This window comes from Acomys russatus, chromosome X (genome assembly GCF_903995435.1).
Source record: "Acomys russatus chromosome X, mAcoRus1.1, whole genome shotgun sequence".
NCBI lineage: Eukaryota > Metazoa > Chordata > Mammalia > Rodentia > Muridae > Acomys > Acomys russatus.
In genome coordinates, this window is record NC_067169.1 from 61,454,513 (window position 1) to 61,471,530 (window position 17,018).

At 32.7% G+C, this 17,018-nt stretch overlaps 1 protein-coding gene across 1 annotated transcript in view; it reads left to right on the forward strand.

Moving 5' to 3' along the window:
• The first annotated feature begins 4,985 nt into the window (after positions 1–4,985).
• The window catches only part of LOC127184919 (uncharacterized), a 46,578-nt gene continuing 34,545 nt past the window's right edge, over positions 4,986–17,018 (forward strand). Inside the window, exons 1-2 of the mRNA XM_051141375.1 lie at positions 4,986–5,141; positions 13,394–13,465. Of these exons, the coding sequence (XP_050997332.1) occupies positions 13,458–13,465 (8 nt within the window). The 5' untranslated portion in view covers positions 4,986–5,141; positions 13,394–13,457. The remainder of the gene's footprint in view (positions 5,142–13,393; positions 13,466–17,018) is intronic.

Below are 17,018 nucleotides of genomic sequence, written 5' to 3' on the forward strand. Positions count from 1 at the left end.
TAGGGGAAAGTAGTATAAGAAAAAAAAATCCAAAAAAAAAGTTATAGGATTAACTTAGAATAAATGCACCTTAATAAGTCATAATTTGTTATTTTAATAAAAATTATAAACACAGAAATTATATTTTAATGAGATAAATTGTAAATATAGAAATAGAGCAAATGTACAAAATTCAGAGTATAATAATATTTTAAGTGAGTAGAGAAAATATTATTCAATAGATGGTTCACAGCAACTATCAGAACATTTAGAAAGATGAAATATCTCTAGATTCCTATTTTATATAATATAGAGTAATCAAGATGTATTAGTGATTTGAGTATAAAAAATGAATAAAAATCTAACAATAAAAGCAGAAAACATATACTTTCATATCTGTGGTTAACTAGTGAAAAATATGTACATACACAGTGCCAAAAACAAAAGCACAAGGCAGATAACCTGGGGAAAATATTTCAAATATATATGACAGACAAAAGGTTAATATCCTTAATATATCAATCAGCAAGTTTTAAATAATTGACAGGACAATAGAACAAAAATAAGAAATGCTTAAATGACTGTTGACAAAATAAGATATACAAATGGCTATACATAAAGAAAAATAAAAATATTGCCATTCATAGTGGGAAGAAAAACTAATACTGATGGGTGTCAGATTATTATAAGTTTGTGAAAATGTTAGGGTAATGTGAAATCTGCATTGTTATGATTTTCAAACTAATATTTTGTTCCTGTTTGTTTTTGCAGTGTCTTGGTTTAGAAGGCTCTTGCCAACATTTTTCTCTGAAGAAGACCGTCGTTCTTGGTCTAAAACTCGATTTTGTGCAATAGCCTGTACTGAACTGGGCCACGGAAAATGTGAGGGATGGCTTTGGCATAAAAGAGAGTCGAGAGGAATCTCCTTTTTTAGTTGGAAAAAATACTGGTTCATTTTGAAACACTCAACTCTCTACTGGTTTTCACATCTGAATGTAAGTGCACCAGGATGGAAAGAGTCTATCACTGAAAATAGTTCTTTGTGTTAGTGGTAAGGGCATACACTTCTGGCAAATGAAAAGATCTCATAATACCTAAAGTCAGGAATAAACAATTGATGCTACTTCTTGCTTTTAAAAGTGCTGGCTAAGCTGTATAGTATATCTAGTAAAGGTGTTTTAACCAATGGTTTTATTCCAAGCTGTTTCACTTTCTAACTTGAAAAGGCCAAGCAAGTGACTTATCTTTTCTGAGGCCCATTTTCTTCAAAATGAATCATAATATTTGCAATTTTTTCCTTCCTTTCTCTTATGTATTGATCCTATCCCTCTCAACCAGGTCCATCTCAAAAATGTTTTTTAAAGTGCTAGAATCCTTTTATTTAAATAAAAGTGAAATGAATGTGGTGTATTTTTCACTTGTTATAAAGCCCAACAGCTATCATTTTACAGTACAAAATTGACAAGGTCATGAGTTTTGTTTTGGATGTACCTAGTATAAGATGCTCTGAAAGTTACCTCAGTGAGGAGAGGAGTCCAGAGCTTTCATTAATATTCGAGCATTTACCTTATCACTGGGACATGCACACCAGGCTTCTTTTTCCATGAACTCCCTTCAAGTGTTCTCTAAGCCCTCTCCTCTCTACTCTGTTGGGACAATTTTCAGAAGTTAACCATGAATTTTTGCATGCTGCTAAGTCCAACAAACACTTTCTGACTTTATTTTACTTGATCTTTCCTTATTTCGTCCTTCCATTCCTACTTAACAGTTTTTCAAAATTGTCATATTTTCCAAAACACTTAAGTTTCAGTTCTTGGGGAAATAGCTCTAGGTTTTCTTATTGTTGTACACACCTTTCAATAATAATTTTTCCTTTTATACTCCCTCAGTTACTATATGTATACAGAATTCACATATATTTATATCTATATCCTAAATTTCTGTTATCCTACTTAGGACTCATACATATCAAATTCACCATTTTCTCTCCATTTCCACTGTCTTATCCAAGCCATTGCTAACTTTCAAACAGTTTCAATAGCCTCCAGTCTGTCTTGTCCTAATTACTTTAGCCTTCTTCTCACTTATTTTACCACTCTAATTCGGAGATCTTTTAAAATGTAATGTTTCCATGTCCCCACCACCTTATCTCACCACATTTTCTTATTTTTCTTCCCTAATGAAATCCATCAACAACTTTCCATTACTCTTACACAAAAATGTCCTTAACATGGAATGCCAAGCCTTATATTAATCCTATACCTCTTCTGCTATATCCTCCATTATCTACCCTGTGACTTTTACATTCCAGCTATAATGGCCAATTTTGTCTTTGCCAATGAGTGCTCCATGGAATCTTAACATGTGTCTTCCTCCTTCTTTAATGACCCCTGATTATTAACCGCATTAACAACCCAATCTTCCTTCAGATCATACTTCAATACAGATCTTACTTCCCTACAGAAGAGATGTATTTCTTTTTTTTTTTCATTTTTTTATTAATTTATTCTTGTTACATCTCAATGGTTATCCCATCCCTTGTATCCTCCCATTCCTCCCCCGCCCCATTTTCCCATTATTCCCCTCCCCTATGACTGTTCCTGAGGGGGATTACGTCCCCCTGTATATTCTCATAGGGTATCAAGTCTCTTCTTGGCTACTTGCTGTCCTTCCTCTGAGTGCCACCAGGTCTCCCCCTCCAGGGGACATGGTCAAATGTGAGGCACCAGAGTACGTGAGAAAGTCGTATCACACTCTCCACTCAACTGTGGAGAATATTCTGACCATTGGCTAGATCTGGGAAGGGGTTTAAAGTTTACCTCCTGTATTGTCCTTGGCTGGTGCCTTAGTTTGAGCGGGACCCCTGGGCCCAAATCTGCCTATCATATTGTTCTACTTGTAGATTTCTAGGACCCTCTGGATCCTTTTATTTTGCTGTTCTCCCATGCGTCTCTCATTTAGAGTCCCAATAGGATGCCTTCCCCTCTGTCCCAGTTTCCTGGTAAGTGAAGGCTTTTGTGGGACATGCCCCTTGGGCTAGTATGCAGATATAAGTGAGTATATACCATTTGATTCTTTCTGCTTCTGGGTTAACTCACTCATTATGATCATTTCTAGCTCAATCCATTTATCCACAAATTTCGGGAATTCCTTGTTTTTAATAGCTGAGTAGTATTCCATAGTGTATATGTACCACAGTTTCTTTATCCACTCTTCTACTGAGGGACACTTAGGCTGTTTCCATGTTCTGGCTATTATGAATAAGGCTGCTATGAACATGGTTGAGCAAATTTTCTTGTTGTGTGCTGGAGCATCTTCTGGGTATATTCCAAGGAGTGGAATAGCTGGGTCTTGAGGAAGCCCTATTCCCATTTTTCTGAGATAGCACCAGATAGATTTCCAAAGTGGCTGTACTAGTTTGCATTCCCACCAGCAATGAAGGAGTGTTTCTCTCTCCCCACATCCTCGCCAGCATGTGGTGTCGCTTGAATTTTTGATCTTAGCCATTCTGATGGGTGTAAGATGGAATCTCAGAGTTGTTTTGATTTGCATTTCCCTGATGACTAAGGAGGTTGAGCATTTCTTTAAGTGTTTCTCAGCCATTTGATACTCCTCTGTTGAGAATTCTCTGTTTAGTTCCAAGCCCCATTTCTCAATTGGGTTATTCGGTTTGGTGGTGTTTAATTTCTTGAGTTCTTTATATATTTTGGATATTAGACCTTTTTCAGATGTAGGGTTGGTGAAGATTTTTTCCCAGTCTGTAGGCTGTCGCTTTGTTCTCTTGACAGTGTCTCCTGCCTTACAGAAGCTTCTCAGCCTCATGAGGTCCCATTTATTAATGGTTGACATTATTGGCACAGGAGACAACTTCCTGAACAGAGATGTATTTCTTGATCCTGCTCTACCAGTTTAATTCCTATTACTTCTCATTGCACAATGTCTGTCACATAATTCTTTAATAAATATTATTTCCTATAATATTTTCCAATTTATCTTTTCTCAAACAATGTGAATATTTTTCTTTTTCAAATTCAAGAATTTTCAAGAGCAAATGTGAAATATCAAATTATTTCATATTCTGATGAAACATGAAGAATAACATGACTTATCCCTGTTGAAATTAAATAGAAAACAATAGTAAATTATATCCACCATGTTTGATTTCATTTAAAGAATATTCTTGTGATTAATTCATTTAGTATAAGATAAAGCAATGTTATGGAAACTTTTTCAATGATTCTACTTTTGTATTTTTCTAGATTGCCTTTTATCAAATTATTACTAAATGTATAGATTTTTATTTTTAATTTCAAGATTATTAGGTTTATATTTTCTCATTCTTTAATATTTCTAAAGTATATCTTCTCCTGTGAATTACAAATATCACAATATAGCAATAAATGGATTTCCTTTTTATTCTTGAAGAAATTATTATTCAAGAGAAAAGTGACTTGGTAAACATAGGCAGATTTATGATGACTAAAACTTAATAAGTTCTATCAATATGTTGGAAGATATTCAACCTTGGTCAATTCATCACACCATATTACAAATTTGATGAATTGCTCATATGATATAAAAGATACAAGGAATGAAATATTATATTTCAAAATCTGCTATATGATGTTCATATAATAAACAATTTGATCCTTAGATGTTTCACTACTAGATGCTTAGGAGCGTTGAAGTTGAATATGATTGACACATGTAATGATCGTTTTATGTGAGACAACTAAAGGTTTAGTAACATGCTAAGTGCTGCTATAGCTGATCATTTTGCTGGCTTTTATTGATATATTTTTCTCTGCCTTGAATGCCTTAATGATGGTGATAGCTGTTTGCATATTTTAAAATAATTCTGTGTTAATGTAAGAGTATGTTATTACCATCGCTGGTTTAATAAATGCATGGTCTATTTGCTTTGCAGAAAGCTATTTCAAGTGCATGCTAAGCAAACTGCATTCTTTAATAAGCAGTCTAGAAAAATGTTGTTTGTTATAACACTGGTGACCTGGCTCTTAGTTCTCCATTTCAAGTTGTAGCTTTCTTTCTTAAATCTTCTGCTTACATTTTTTCATTCTTTCCTAGGATACCAAGGCTGATGGTTTCATATACCTACCAGAATTCCGAATTGATTTAGCTCCACATTGCAGAAGAGACCAGTAAGTAATAATAGACTTTTTAATTCAGAATTCAAGCTAATACCCTAAAATAGAGCTATAACCAGAGTTCATCTTATAATTTTAAATTCGTGCAGTTCATTCTGGTTGTAGTGTTTCAGGATTATACTGAGAATAGAACTTATAGTAAATAGATTCTATAGAATTAATATAATAGTTAAAATATTCTCAAATTGTGATACCACTCTTATTTACCTTTATTTAACTATAACATGTTTAAAATATGAATATTTTATATAATTATTATAATATTTCTTTATTTTCAAATTCTTTCTAAAATATACTATAATTATAATTTCATAAGTCAAAGCTATTTACCCTAGGTAGTATATAAGTGTTGTAAAATTAACATGTTAGAGGGATGCCAGTCTTTAATCAGGAAATTATTTATATGCTAATTAATATCATATATTACTATAATGTATTAATTATTTTATATAGTACTATATGATGAATAAATTAACTATTTAGAAATAACTGGATGGCTTACTTTTAATCACGTAAATCATATTCTTATTATAGAATCTGGACTACAAAATGGATGGGCTAATAATTGAGAAGTAATATGAATAAATTAATAAAATATTTTAAAATATATATATAAGAATATCTGGACTTACCAGAATTCAAGAGGTAGAAAGACTTCAGAAAGTCTAAGAAAGAGATAATAAATTCAATTAAAGAGATATAAATGTGTTACATGAGTCAAAGTTAGTACCTGGTATATATTAGTGGTAGTGATAGTGATGTTATTTAATTTATTATTTCTTGATATATTAAAAGACAGGAAAACTTGGAAATAAATTGGAAAGCATCACATTGAAGAATTGTTATATTTATCAATAAGATTAATAAATGGCTATTAAGGAAGGTGATGTAGTTTCCATTTTATTATTTCTTAAAATGTCTACGGGAGTATTTAAGTACTCATGATTAAAGTAAAAAGTAGAAAAAAGTTCTAGTACGTAGCTTTTAAACTATAAAGACTGAGCTACTGCTAAATGAATGGTTTTAGACAGTATTTACATGTTCAGTTGGTATTGCAATTTGCATTGTTTTTGCATGTCCAGTCTATGACGTACAAGTGTGGTTTATTGACCAGGGACAAAGTTGAGAACGGAAAACCAGTCTTCTTTTTCTTTCTTTTTTTCTTTTTCTATCATATATTAAGTTCTGACTGCAGTTTCCCCTTTCTCCTCTTACTCCAGTCTCCCTCACAATCCCCTCTCCCCCAAATCCACCAACCTTCTCAGACAAGAGCAGGCCTCCCAGGGCCATCAACTAAACACAGCATAACAAGCTACAGTAAGACTAGGCACCTCCCTTCATATTAAGGTTGGATGAGGCAACCCAGTAAGAGGAAAAGGGTCCCAAAACAGGCAAAACAGAGACAGTACCTGCTCCCAGTGTTAGGAATCCCACAAGAACACAAAGCTGCTCAGTCATAATTTATATGCAGAGGACTTAGGTCACACCCCTACAGGACCCCTGATATCTACATGTTCCCATGAGTACTAGTCAATTGATTCAGTGGGCCAGGTTCTTGTGTCCCTGACCCCTCTGATTTTTCTAATCCTTCCTCCCCATCCTTGGCAGGACACCCCAAATGGGGACTCTGCTTCTGCTTCCATTGGTTGCTAGATGAAGTCTCTCTGGTTTCTCTAATGATGATTATGCTAGACTCCAGTCCCAGGCCACTATGCAGGCAGGATAAACTGTAGGTTAAAGGTTTTGTGGCTAGGTTGGTGTCCCAATCCCTCCGTTTGGGGCCCTTGCCTGGCCATCTTCAGAAAGCCTGTCTTAATTTAAAAGTAGAAAAGAGTTAAATTATTCAAGGCCTGAGTCACTTGGAAATCAACACATATTATAAATAGAATAAAAATATAAATAAACTATATAGATCCTGTCTCTTAAAATATGATTTCAGTCTTTATATGTTGTTATCACATATCCCCAAAACTTGAGTTTTTATTTATTCTCATTTTGTCATGTTCTTCATAGTATTTGCTAATCATTATAATGACAAGTCATTCATAGAGCAAGTATTCTTTTTAAATCAGTGTTTCTTGTTTGATATGATACATTTATAAAATGGAATACTATTCAGCTATCAGAAGGAAATCCTGAAAATTTCAGGCAAATGGACGGAACTAGAAACAATCATCCTGAGTGAGGTAACCCAGACCCAGAAAGACATGCGTGGTATATAGTCACTTATAAGTGGATATTAGCCCAACATAGATGTCCTCTGAGAGACTCCACCCAGAGGGGCATCAGGACAGATACTGGGATGGAAGAGTTAGGGGATGGAAGAACCTGAGGGATCAAGAACTCCACAAGGAGACCATCAAGCCTGGGCAGATCTAGACCCAATAGGGTCTGCACAGACTGATACACCAACCAAGGACATTGCAAGAAGAGAACCTAGCTGTCCATGTAGCCAATGATCAGCTTATTCTCCACGTTTACAAGGGGGAGGAGTGCAGGAACTCTGTCAGGGTGGCCTTCCTGGCACACAGAGGAAGGGGATGCAGGCTATCCTGATGAGACTTGATAGGCTAATATCAGATGGTGAGAGAGGAGGGGCCCCCTGTCAGAGAAGTCTAGGGGAGGGGAATAGGGCAGAAGAGGGAGGGAGGGTGGGGACTGGAAGACACAAGCAAGAGGATAACAATTTAGAGGCAATTTGAATAAATTATAATAAGTAAAAAATCATAATTAAAAATGAAGAAAAAGGTTCCCCACAGAAGGGGAATAAATACCCAATCCCACTACTCCTGGACTTGGTGCAGATGTTAATATGCCACACAGTAAGAGACTACAAAGAAAATGTTTTATTTACAGAACAAGGCTTTCTGAGGAGAACATAACAGGCAAATGTCCCAAGCTATATAGAAATAGCTTGAAAAGGTAGACTAGCTTGATTTTTTTTTCTTGTGGTTGTCAGTGGCTTCAGAATTTAAAAGTCCAGGCCAAAAGGAAGAGACTGGAAATTAGAAAATGAATACTATCAGCAGACAAATATTAAAATGTTAGACTCTTTATAAACCTTAAGGGATAGTTTGTCTTACTTGACTGTATTTAAGTATATATAAGCAAAATGAACCTCATATGTCTATATATGTATATATGTGTGTAGACCAGGTCTTCACATCACAGTTCTCAAGTATCCCCTGTGTCCTTCAAGTGACCCCCACAAAAACACATGGAGGTGAATTCTAACCCATTTACATCTTCTAATTCTGATTAATTCTTTTTTTATGCCATTTACATAGTCAAATATTAATGTAGCTATAAACAGGAAACTAATTGCTAGACATATATAATTCAAGTAACAAAAATTATAACTCTTTTGTAGCTGAAAAGAACCCAAATTTCATGAATAGTTACTTAAAGAAACTCAATATTCAAAATCACTTTTGATTATGGTTAGAGGTAGTTTCAAATCAAAGAACTTATAAACTGAGAACCACTCAAGTAAAAATACATAGAATACTAGTTCATAAACTAAACTTCAAGAATACATTTTTTCAGACCATGAGTTTTTACTTTTAAAGTAAAAGTTATATTATTTATGAGCATTAATTCTCATCATTTTGTTGTTTTGTTGTATTTTCTTGGACTTTCATTTTATTAATTCTCCTGACATGTTTATTTATTCCCTGTGATATCTTGGGTATGTTTATGAAACAGTAGGACAACTTGACGGTTTGCAGAAACTGAGGGAAGCCCAAAGGCACTGTGGTCTATGGAATGGGAGGCCATATACATATAAATTTGATACATCTACTTACTTAAATAAAAAATTTAAATCTATAACATCGTAGAAAATCAGTGAATTCTAACATTTCTAGTGGATTTTCTCTATTGATATGTCTAGTTATGTGATCTAAGTTCTTTTTAAATCTGATATATAAAATAATTATTAACTAAGTTCCCTTAAATTGAACTGTTCTGCTAAGAGAAAGATGCTGGAACTGATTCTGTGCTATAAATATTATACAGCTCTGAACAAAGAGGATTTTTTCAGGTTTTAATGTTTTATATGTATGACACTTAGTTGAAAATTTCTAATTTAAAATAGATAAGAATATACAATACACATTATGAAACAATCCTTACTTCAGGAAAATACCTGAACTTTAAAAAAAGTGAGCTTCTTTTTAGATGAAGCATTTGTAAAGTAATATGTTTTTCAGTGACAATATATGACTTAGAAATGAAGAGGAATAACACCCAACTTTTGAAAATCTATTTATTCTGGGAGGAATGTTATACTTTGAATTGATGAGTTATATAAACAGTAAGGGATAGCCCATTTTTCACCATCATTGTTACTTTCTTCTTCTTCAATTCTCTTTCTTAGATAAGCCATACTCTGAACATAGAGTAAACTAAAATATCTAATTTGTACTATCATATTTTGCTTTGGATTTCAGAAGTGCTTTATGCCATAAGAGACATGTTAAATCTCCATTGATGGACTCAGTTGTTCAAGTTTTTAAATTTAAGGAGGCATTTAGTAGTTTCATAATTTCTTTGTCAACTACAGCATATTTATAATTATGATAAGCAAAGACACAAAAGTATAGTGCCTTGAAACACTTAAAATTAGGGGGAAAGAACACTGAAATAGAAAAGTAATTGACCATGATAAATATTCTAATAGTGGTATGCAAAGAATATTCACTAAATTTGATTATTTTTTTTTTTAAAGAGTGAATGCCAAGCAGGATATATCCTTATGTGAGCCACGGATGTTTTATTCTTAATAATAACAAATTCAAATAATGTCATACCAAGACTATAGAAAATTGAGGATCAAATGTTTGGCCTAATTGTGCAGGATACATGGGGGGAAATAGCTTTGTAATAAAGGCCTTCCGTCCTTGATGCAGCAAAATCACATTAGTTTTATTTTTTAAGATTCCTAGAATTAAATAAATTATGGCAGACTATGATCATATGGTATACAGCCATCCTTCCCTAAACAGGCCTAGTGTCATTAGCATATGTTCATGTGAAAAGCCAATTCTTGAGAATGATGTTTGTGAATTTACACATACAATAGTTTTATGTACAAACACAAAATACAGAAGCAGTTTATAATTATATTATTTATTTCCCTATAAATCTTATATTTTTATTCTTTCTGGAATTATTCCACAGGAATGCTATTCTTCAAAGGTATTAGAGAAACACTATATCAGTGACTGTTGCATATTAAAACCAGCAATATGATAGCTGCATTCTTTACCAAATTACTAAAATGGGTCCTTCTAGAAATGATTAATGGCCTTCCCTCTGCTTGGATTTAGACAAACTAAGAACTTGTAAAAATGTTTTCTATAAGTCATCATTAATCATAAAAAACTTGGATTAAATAACTAAACTTTAAATTTTTGCATAAACTGATCTATGGAATCTTAATGTACTATTTTTGGTTATTGGGAAAGTTAAAAACAAAATTATATTAACAAAGCTCTACAGCAACCTCTTTTTAAAAAGCTGAGAGACATTATTTAAAAGTGTTCTCTTTTTATAAAAAAAAAAAAAAGAAAGAAAGAAAAAACAAGCTAAGGTATTCCAAGAGATTTACCATAGGAACATAAGCTATAACTAAATATCTGAATGAAAAATAGTAGCATTCATCTAGATATATGACTTAGCCCAGGAACTAATAGAAGAAAGTAGGCAAGTATGTAATATTCTTGTTGCTAGGTTACTAAGAGTGCTTCAGAAATTAATATGGCTGCAGTACAGGAAATTGTAAGCTATGAACTATAAGATTAAAAAACCATATGTGGGTAAATGAGAGAATTCATTCCTGAATTGAAATTTCATATCTGAATTTGAATATATAGAGTTACTGGAATTGACACCTCAAATAATCATAAACTGATATGTATATACAAACCCAACATGATTAAATAAGTTAGTTATAGACCTGAATTGGTAAGAGAAAGTTAAAAGTTCACTGCACATCTATATGCATTTAAAGCAATATCAAAAAAACATGCTTCATGCATACTTTTACTGAAATAAAACTTGGAAACCTGAATGTCTCCATCCAGTCTCAACTCTCACAGTACTATGAACTAGAGCCCCTTTGAAAAGTTTGCACAATGTTGCTGTTGCTAGCCTTGAAAAATAATTGAAATGGTCTCATCCTATGAAATTCCTAATTACTATATTTTTCATACACACTGTCTACCAGGTTCTGGGTGCAAAGCAGTTTCCCTATGTTATGTAATATAACATATCTCCAGAAAGGGGGGTGTTGTCCTGCTTCTACAGATAAGATGACTGAGGAATTAAATGTACTTGCCCAAGTTGTTCATCTAGCACCTAGCAGTGTGCTAGATTTAAGGAAATATGAGCATTTTTTTAGAGCTAAGCTTGGAACCAAGGGTTTTGAATGTGCTCTGTACATGCTCCTGCTGAGCTACAAACCGAACTGCAAATTTGAGCTCTTAATTCATTATCATGCTGCCAAAGAGTACAAAACAGTTTTTAGTCAAGGCTGCCCTTAAAAGAAGTAATTTGGATTTAAGCTTTTATGTATAATTATAGACTTAATTTTTTAAAGACTTCCAAAAGAGGCTTTCATAATCAAGAGTGACACCCCTATTTTACAGTTGAGTAAGATGGGTGGTTCTACCAGTTCCTGAGAATATCACATGGCACTGAGTAACCATTTAAAAACACATTTAGTCAATGGAAAAGAATCAAGATAACTGTAAATTCATACTACTTGAAAGTAATGCCATAATAAGTGAAGCAGTATAAAGATGATCCTTTCTTGCTAGAGTAGGATAAAATTTCAGAATTAAGGTGATTAGGAAAACAACATTTTATATGAAAGTGAATATCAGGAAACTCAGCCTTGTAAAATGACTTATAAAATGTACATAAAATCTACAAGAGAGCATTCAAGAGCTTATATCACTAGGTTTTGATAAAATTATATTGTATTTACTAGAAAAATACTGTGATAGGAACTTTAGAAGGGTTTGATTTTTACCAAAAGAAACTCAGTGTTATAAATATCCTGTAATATTACAGAGTGCCTTATATTGCATAAATTACATTCAAATTGATGCTCTCAGAGTTTTTTTTTTTAACAGAATATTTTAAAATCTTCATTGTTTAGTCTTTATTTCCATCATTCCTCTACTTGGAAGTATGTGTTTTTTGCATGGAAATCTAAACCATGAAATACATTAATTAATGAGAGGTACATGAAAAGTTCTGTTAATTCTAGTAACATTTAAATACATGAGAACCTAGCATGCAAACAAAGGATGAAAAGCGGGATTGTATTCATATATAATTGTTAATGATAATAATGAGTAAGTTAAGCAAAGCAAGATCCTCAGAAAATTTCTATTTTTTCCAATAAGGCATAATTTCTATTATTGCTAGTATTCAAGTACTGTATTTCTTTCCAGACAGCTAGATAATATGTAGGGAGATAAGTAGATATATGACAGATAGAAAATACATAGATTTATGGATAGATATAAATTAATTCATAGGCAGAGACACATCATATGCTATTGACAAGATAGATCAAAAGAAAGTAGATAGTATTATTTGTTTGTTTTTATATATCGATTAAAAATACCTACTGAAGAAGAAATGTCAGATAGGAAGTTTACGATTCTGCAGAAATATAAAATCTGATTAATAACTCAGTTACTTTGAATCATCCTAGTTCACCAGTTTGCTTAAAAACAATAGTTCTCTAAATCTCTTAATAATCAGAATATCCTCAGAGTGCCTGATTAAAAAAAAAAAAAGCAGTGTTCTCCTTAAGCTTCTGTTACTAACATATTGCCTTTGTTGAGTTATTTAAATCTTTAAGGCTTCATTTTACTTAGATATATATTAGAACTCTGGTTCCTAACCTTCATAATACTGTGACCCTCAATACAGTGCTTCATGTTGTAGTGACCCCCCAACCATAAAATTATCTTTGTTCCAACTTCATAATTGTAATTTTGCTAGTTATTAATTGTAATATAAATATGTGTGTGTTCCAATAGTCTTATGTAACCCTTGTGAAAGGATTGTTCAACCCCCAAGGGTTTGTGACCCACAGGCTGAGAACCACTGTATTAGATATTGTACCAGATGGTTGCATCAAACCTTTCTAAGTCTTACATTATTAAATGCTTTAATAGTTGTTAGAAAGAAAAATGAATGCTCTGCTTTTTGCGTTTTTACCATAGTGCTTTCCAAGCCACCCATGCAAGAATCAAGGATTTCTACTTTGCTGGTACATGCTTGGATGAGATGAACTAGTAAGTAGTTTATGATCATTTATTTATTTAATGTATATTGAAGAATAATTGTTACAGGTATGTCCTTCAATCATAGAAAATAATGGCATTTTAAAAATGAAAATTATTTCATTTCTATCCTAATGTGATTTAGTGTATTAGAAAGCTAGTGTAACAGATTATGGAAATAAATGAGACAAGATAAGACTTACAGAGAAGGTGCGCTCATACATTGAAGTGTTTATGAACCATCCAGTAAATAACTGTATTTCAAGAAGCAAAGAAACAGTTAAAAAGCATTTCAGAAAAAGTAGGATAATACAGAGAAGAAATTCAGGGGGAAAGGAGTAAAGGGATTACAGTGAGCTAGATAAAAATACCTGCTTGGACTATAATGGTGGCAATGAAATGGAAAACCAGTAGATATATTCAAGACACATTTATGAGGTAAAGCAACTCAGATTTCTATGAGAACTGGAGATGTAGAGAGTGTCAAGGATGACTACTAGGTTTCTTACAGGTAAGCCAAGATATATTTCATCATAATTTTCAATAAGATGGGGACTAGTGGCGATCATGTTTCTGGGAAAAGAGTATGAGTTTTGTCTGGGAGCATGTAGGGTATTGTCATTTATCCTATGGAATTTAAATAGACAGTTCTTTTGAATAGAGAACTCAGAGTAAAAGATTCAATGGTGGTAGTACATGCCTTTAATCCCAGCACTCAGGAGGCAGAATCAGAGGCAGGTGGATCTCTTTGATATCTTGGTCACCCTGGTCTTCAGTACAAGTTTCATAACAGTAAGGGCTGTTAAACAGTAAAACTCTCTCTCTAAAAAAATGCCCCGCAAAAGATTCAACTGGAGATATAATTTGTGAATCATCTACAGTGATAATGATATTTGAAACTACAGGCATAGGTGGAAACAATCTGGACAATGGCTCTAAAGGTCAAAATAAACTGTAGGTCTTATTAAAACATATTTCTGGGGCCCATATCTAACACATACAACTCACTCATTTAACAAGCCTCTGGTGATGATGAGGATTTGGATGAGTCTAGGGGTCTGAGAAACATTGGCTTAGAAAAGGAGCATAAGAAAGATAAAGATGAGAAGAGAGCCCCGGACATTTAAACATTTAATAGCTGAATATAACCTGTAAAATAGAAATTTCAGAAATAGGATAATAATTGCAATGATTCTAAGCATGATTATTTTATATACTCCTGAGATTCTGTAGCAGAGACAGTTACTGTGCCTTTGAGGAAGAAAATGTGATACACTTTCTAACTGAGGGCTTTTTACAACTACAATTTATTTGCATTTATGATGTTGGCCCCAGAAGTTATATGTAAATATCAGTAGATATAAGCATAAGTGCTCATTTCCTGTATCTTAAAATTATCTAAGAATGTGCCTAAATTTAAAAACCAAATGATTTTAATCAGCGCTGTCTAATATCTATCATTCTGTGTTTTCTCAGTGCAAAACTAAAAGCCAAAATACCTTTAGATACCTTATATAATATATTCATTAAGTGTTCATCAATAATCAGTGTTTTTACTGCCATTTACAACTATAGAACAAATAAGATATTCCATGTACTGTTGTTTTGTGCTTCTTAAAATCTTTGGAGAATACTTGACACTAACTGCCTTTATTGAAGTGGATGTTTGGCTGCATCTTGCAGGCTGATATTGTTTTGTATAATAAAGGAATGTGTCATTTGATTACTTTCATATTAATTTGCTAGAATTTTGAAAGGAGTCACAATTGACACATCATTTCTTATTTATCTTCATTACTTTGCTGTCCATAAACTGACTATAGCATAGTGCTACAAATTAGTTGAACGTTTATTATTCTTTCAAGTATATCACCTCCAATCTCTTTATTTATTAAACATAATTTCTACAGAAGTAGATGGATGCAATTTTACATTATAACAAAAATTCCATGTAAATAAAATATGCTCTGCCAGATATTAATTCCAATTTCAGAAAGCTTTCTTTGATATTTTAAACTACATCCTACAAATTTTAAAGTGAGTAGACTAACATTAACAATGAACATTTCTCTATAGCAGGCTCTTATATTTATGTTTAATTAAATTTAAATTAAATTACCCTTAATTTCAAAGAGAATATTGCTTACATTTGTATTCAACATGCCGGAAGGAAGGGTTGTTCTTCCCTTAGTGAGTTTATTATATGCCGCTCTCAATTTTAATTATGTTGAATTTAATACTGTTACGTTGCTACTGTCTATAATTTATGCCTCAGAGACCCAAGCACAACGTTTTTATTGTCTGGAGGGAAAAATAACCTCTTTCTTGACAGCACTTAACTAATAACTTGTGATAAGAAGAAAATAAAATTCTGAAAATTATCAGAGAGGGTATGTGAGTTTTTCCCAGAAAAAGGCATACTAATTAGAATAGCTAGAAGCCTCCTGGAAAAGCACCAAAACTATACTGAAACAAGAAGTGCATTTTATGCTGTCAAGAGAGAAAGTAAGAGAAGATTGGCATTTGGCAGAAAATAGGGAATAAAGGCAGCGTTTAAGTATAATCATGCCTGTTGCCCTCTTGTCTTCAGGAAGATGAAGATGTGGTGCTCCAAAAGAGTTAAATCCATTAGATGTTTGTTAAATGGCATACAAAAGAGTTGAAATGTGTCATTAGATAGAAAATGACTAACAGAAACAAGCCTGAGACATTTGGCTGCATTAAATAACATCAAAACAATTCAACTGTTCAAAGCATAAGTGTTTTAACCCTAACAATTAACATGTGACTTGTTCTCCTTACCTTTTAATGTTCAAGTGCAGCCTAAGTGAATGTATTCCATGGCATTCTTTCCATAACAATTTTTTTTCTAGTCAAAGAAATGCTAAAAAGTACTCTGTGATAAATCTTTGTTGGCTAAATTTAAAATATTCAAATTACCATGTCATAATGTGCAACAAGAACCCAGAAATCTTCACATTTTCTCAGAAATTTTATGTAATGTAAAAATTTAACAAGTATATTTATTTAAAGCGAGGTAATTAAAGCCAATCTATCATTATTTTCATTAGCATTATTTATCATTATTTTCCATGAAAAACCCCATAGGTTGTGATGTTGAGAATGAATGAAATGAAGTAAAATTGTTTCAGTTAAAATAAATATTTGTCTACATCGAAATATAACTGATCTCAGACATACACATGGAAAGTGAAAATCAAAACCCTGAAAGCCGTCTTAGCTCACCTGTTATCTTAAACTAAGTAGGGTGACACCTGGCTAATACTTGGATGGGAAACACTGAAAATTGATTTATGTTACAAATATTTTCTCTCAGTGAAAAAGATGACATACTTTGAAATCAGAAATAACTACTTAACAAAATACACTGAGTTCAAGAGATAATGACTAAAGTGTCATCTAAATGAATATAGGTTCTTTGATCTAAGTTTTGATATAACATCTAATATCATAAAGATTCTAATGTAAATTTGGTTTTACATTAATGTGTAATCATATATTTGGGATAATAGTAGACACATAGACAAAAACAATAACCTACATT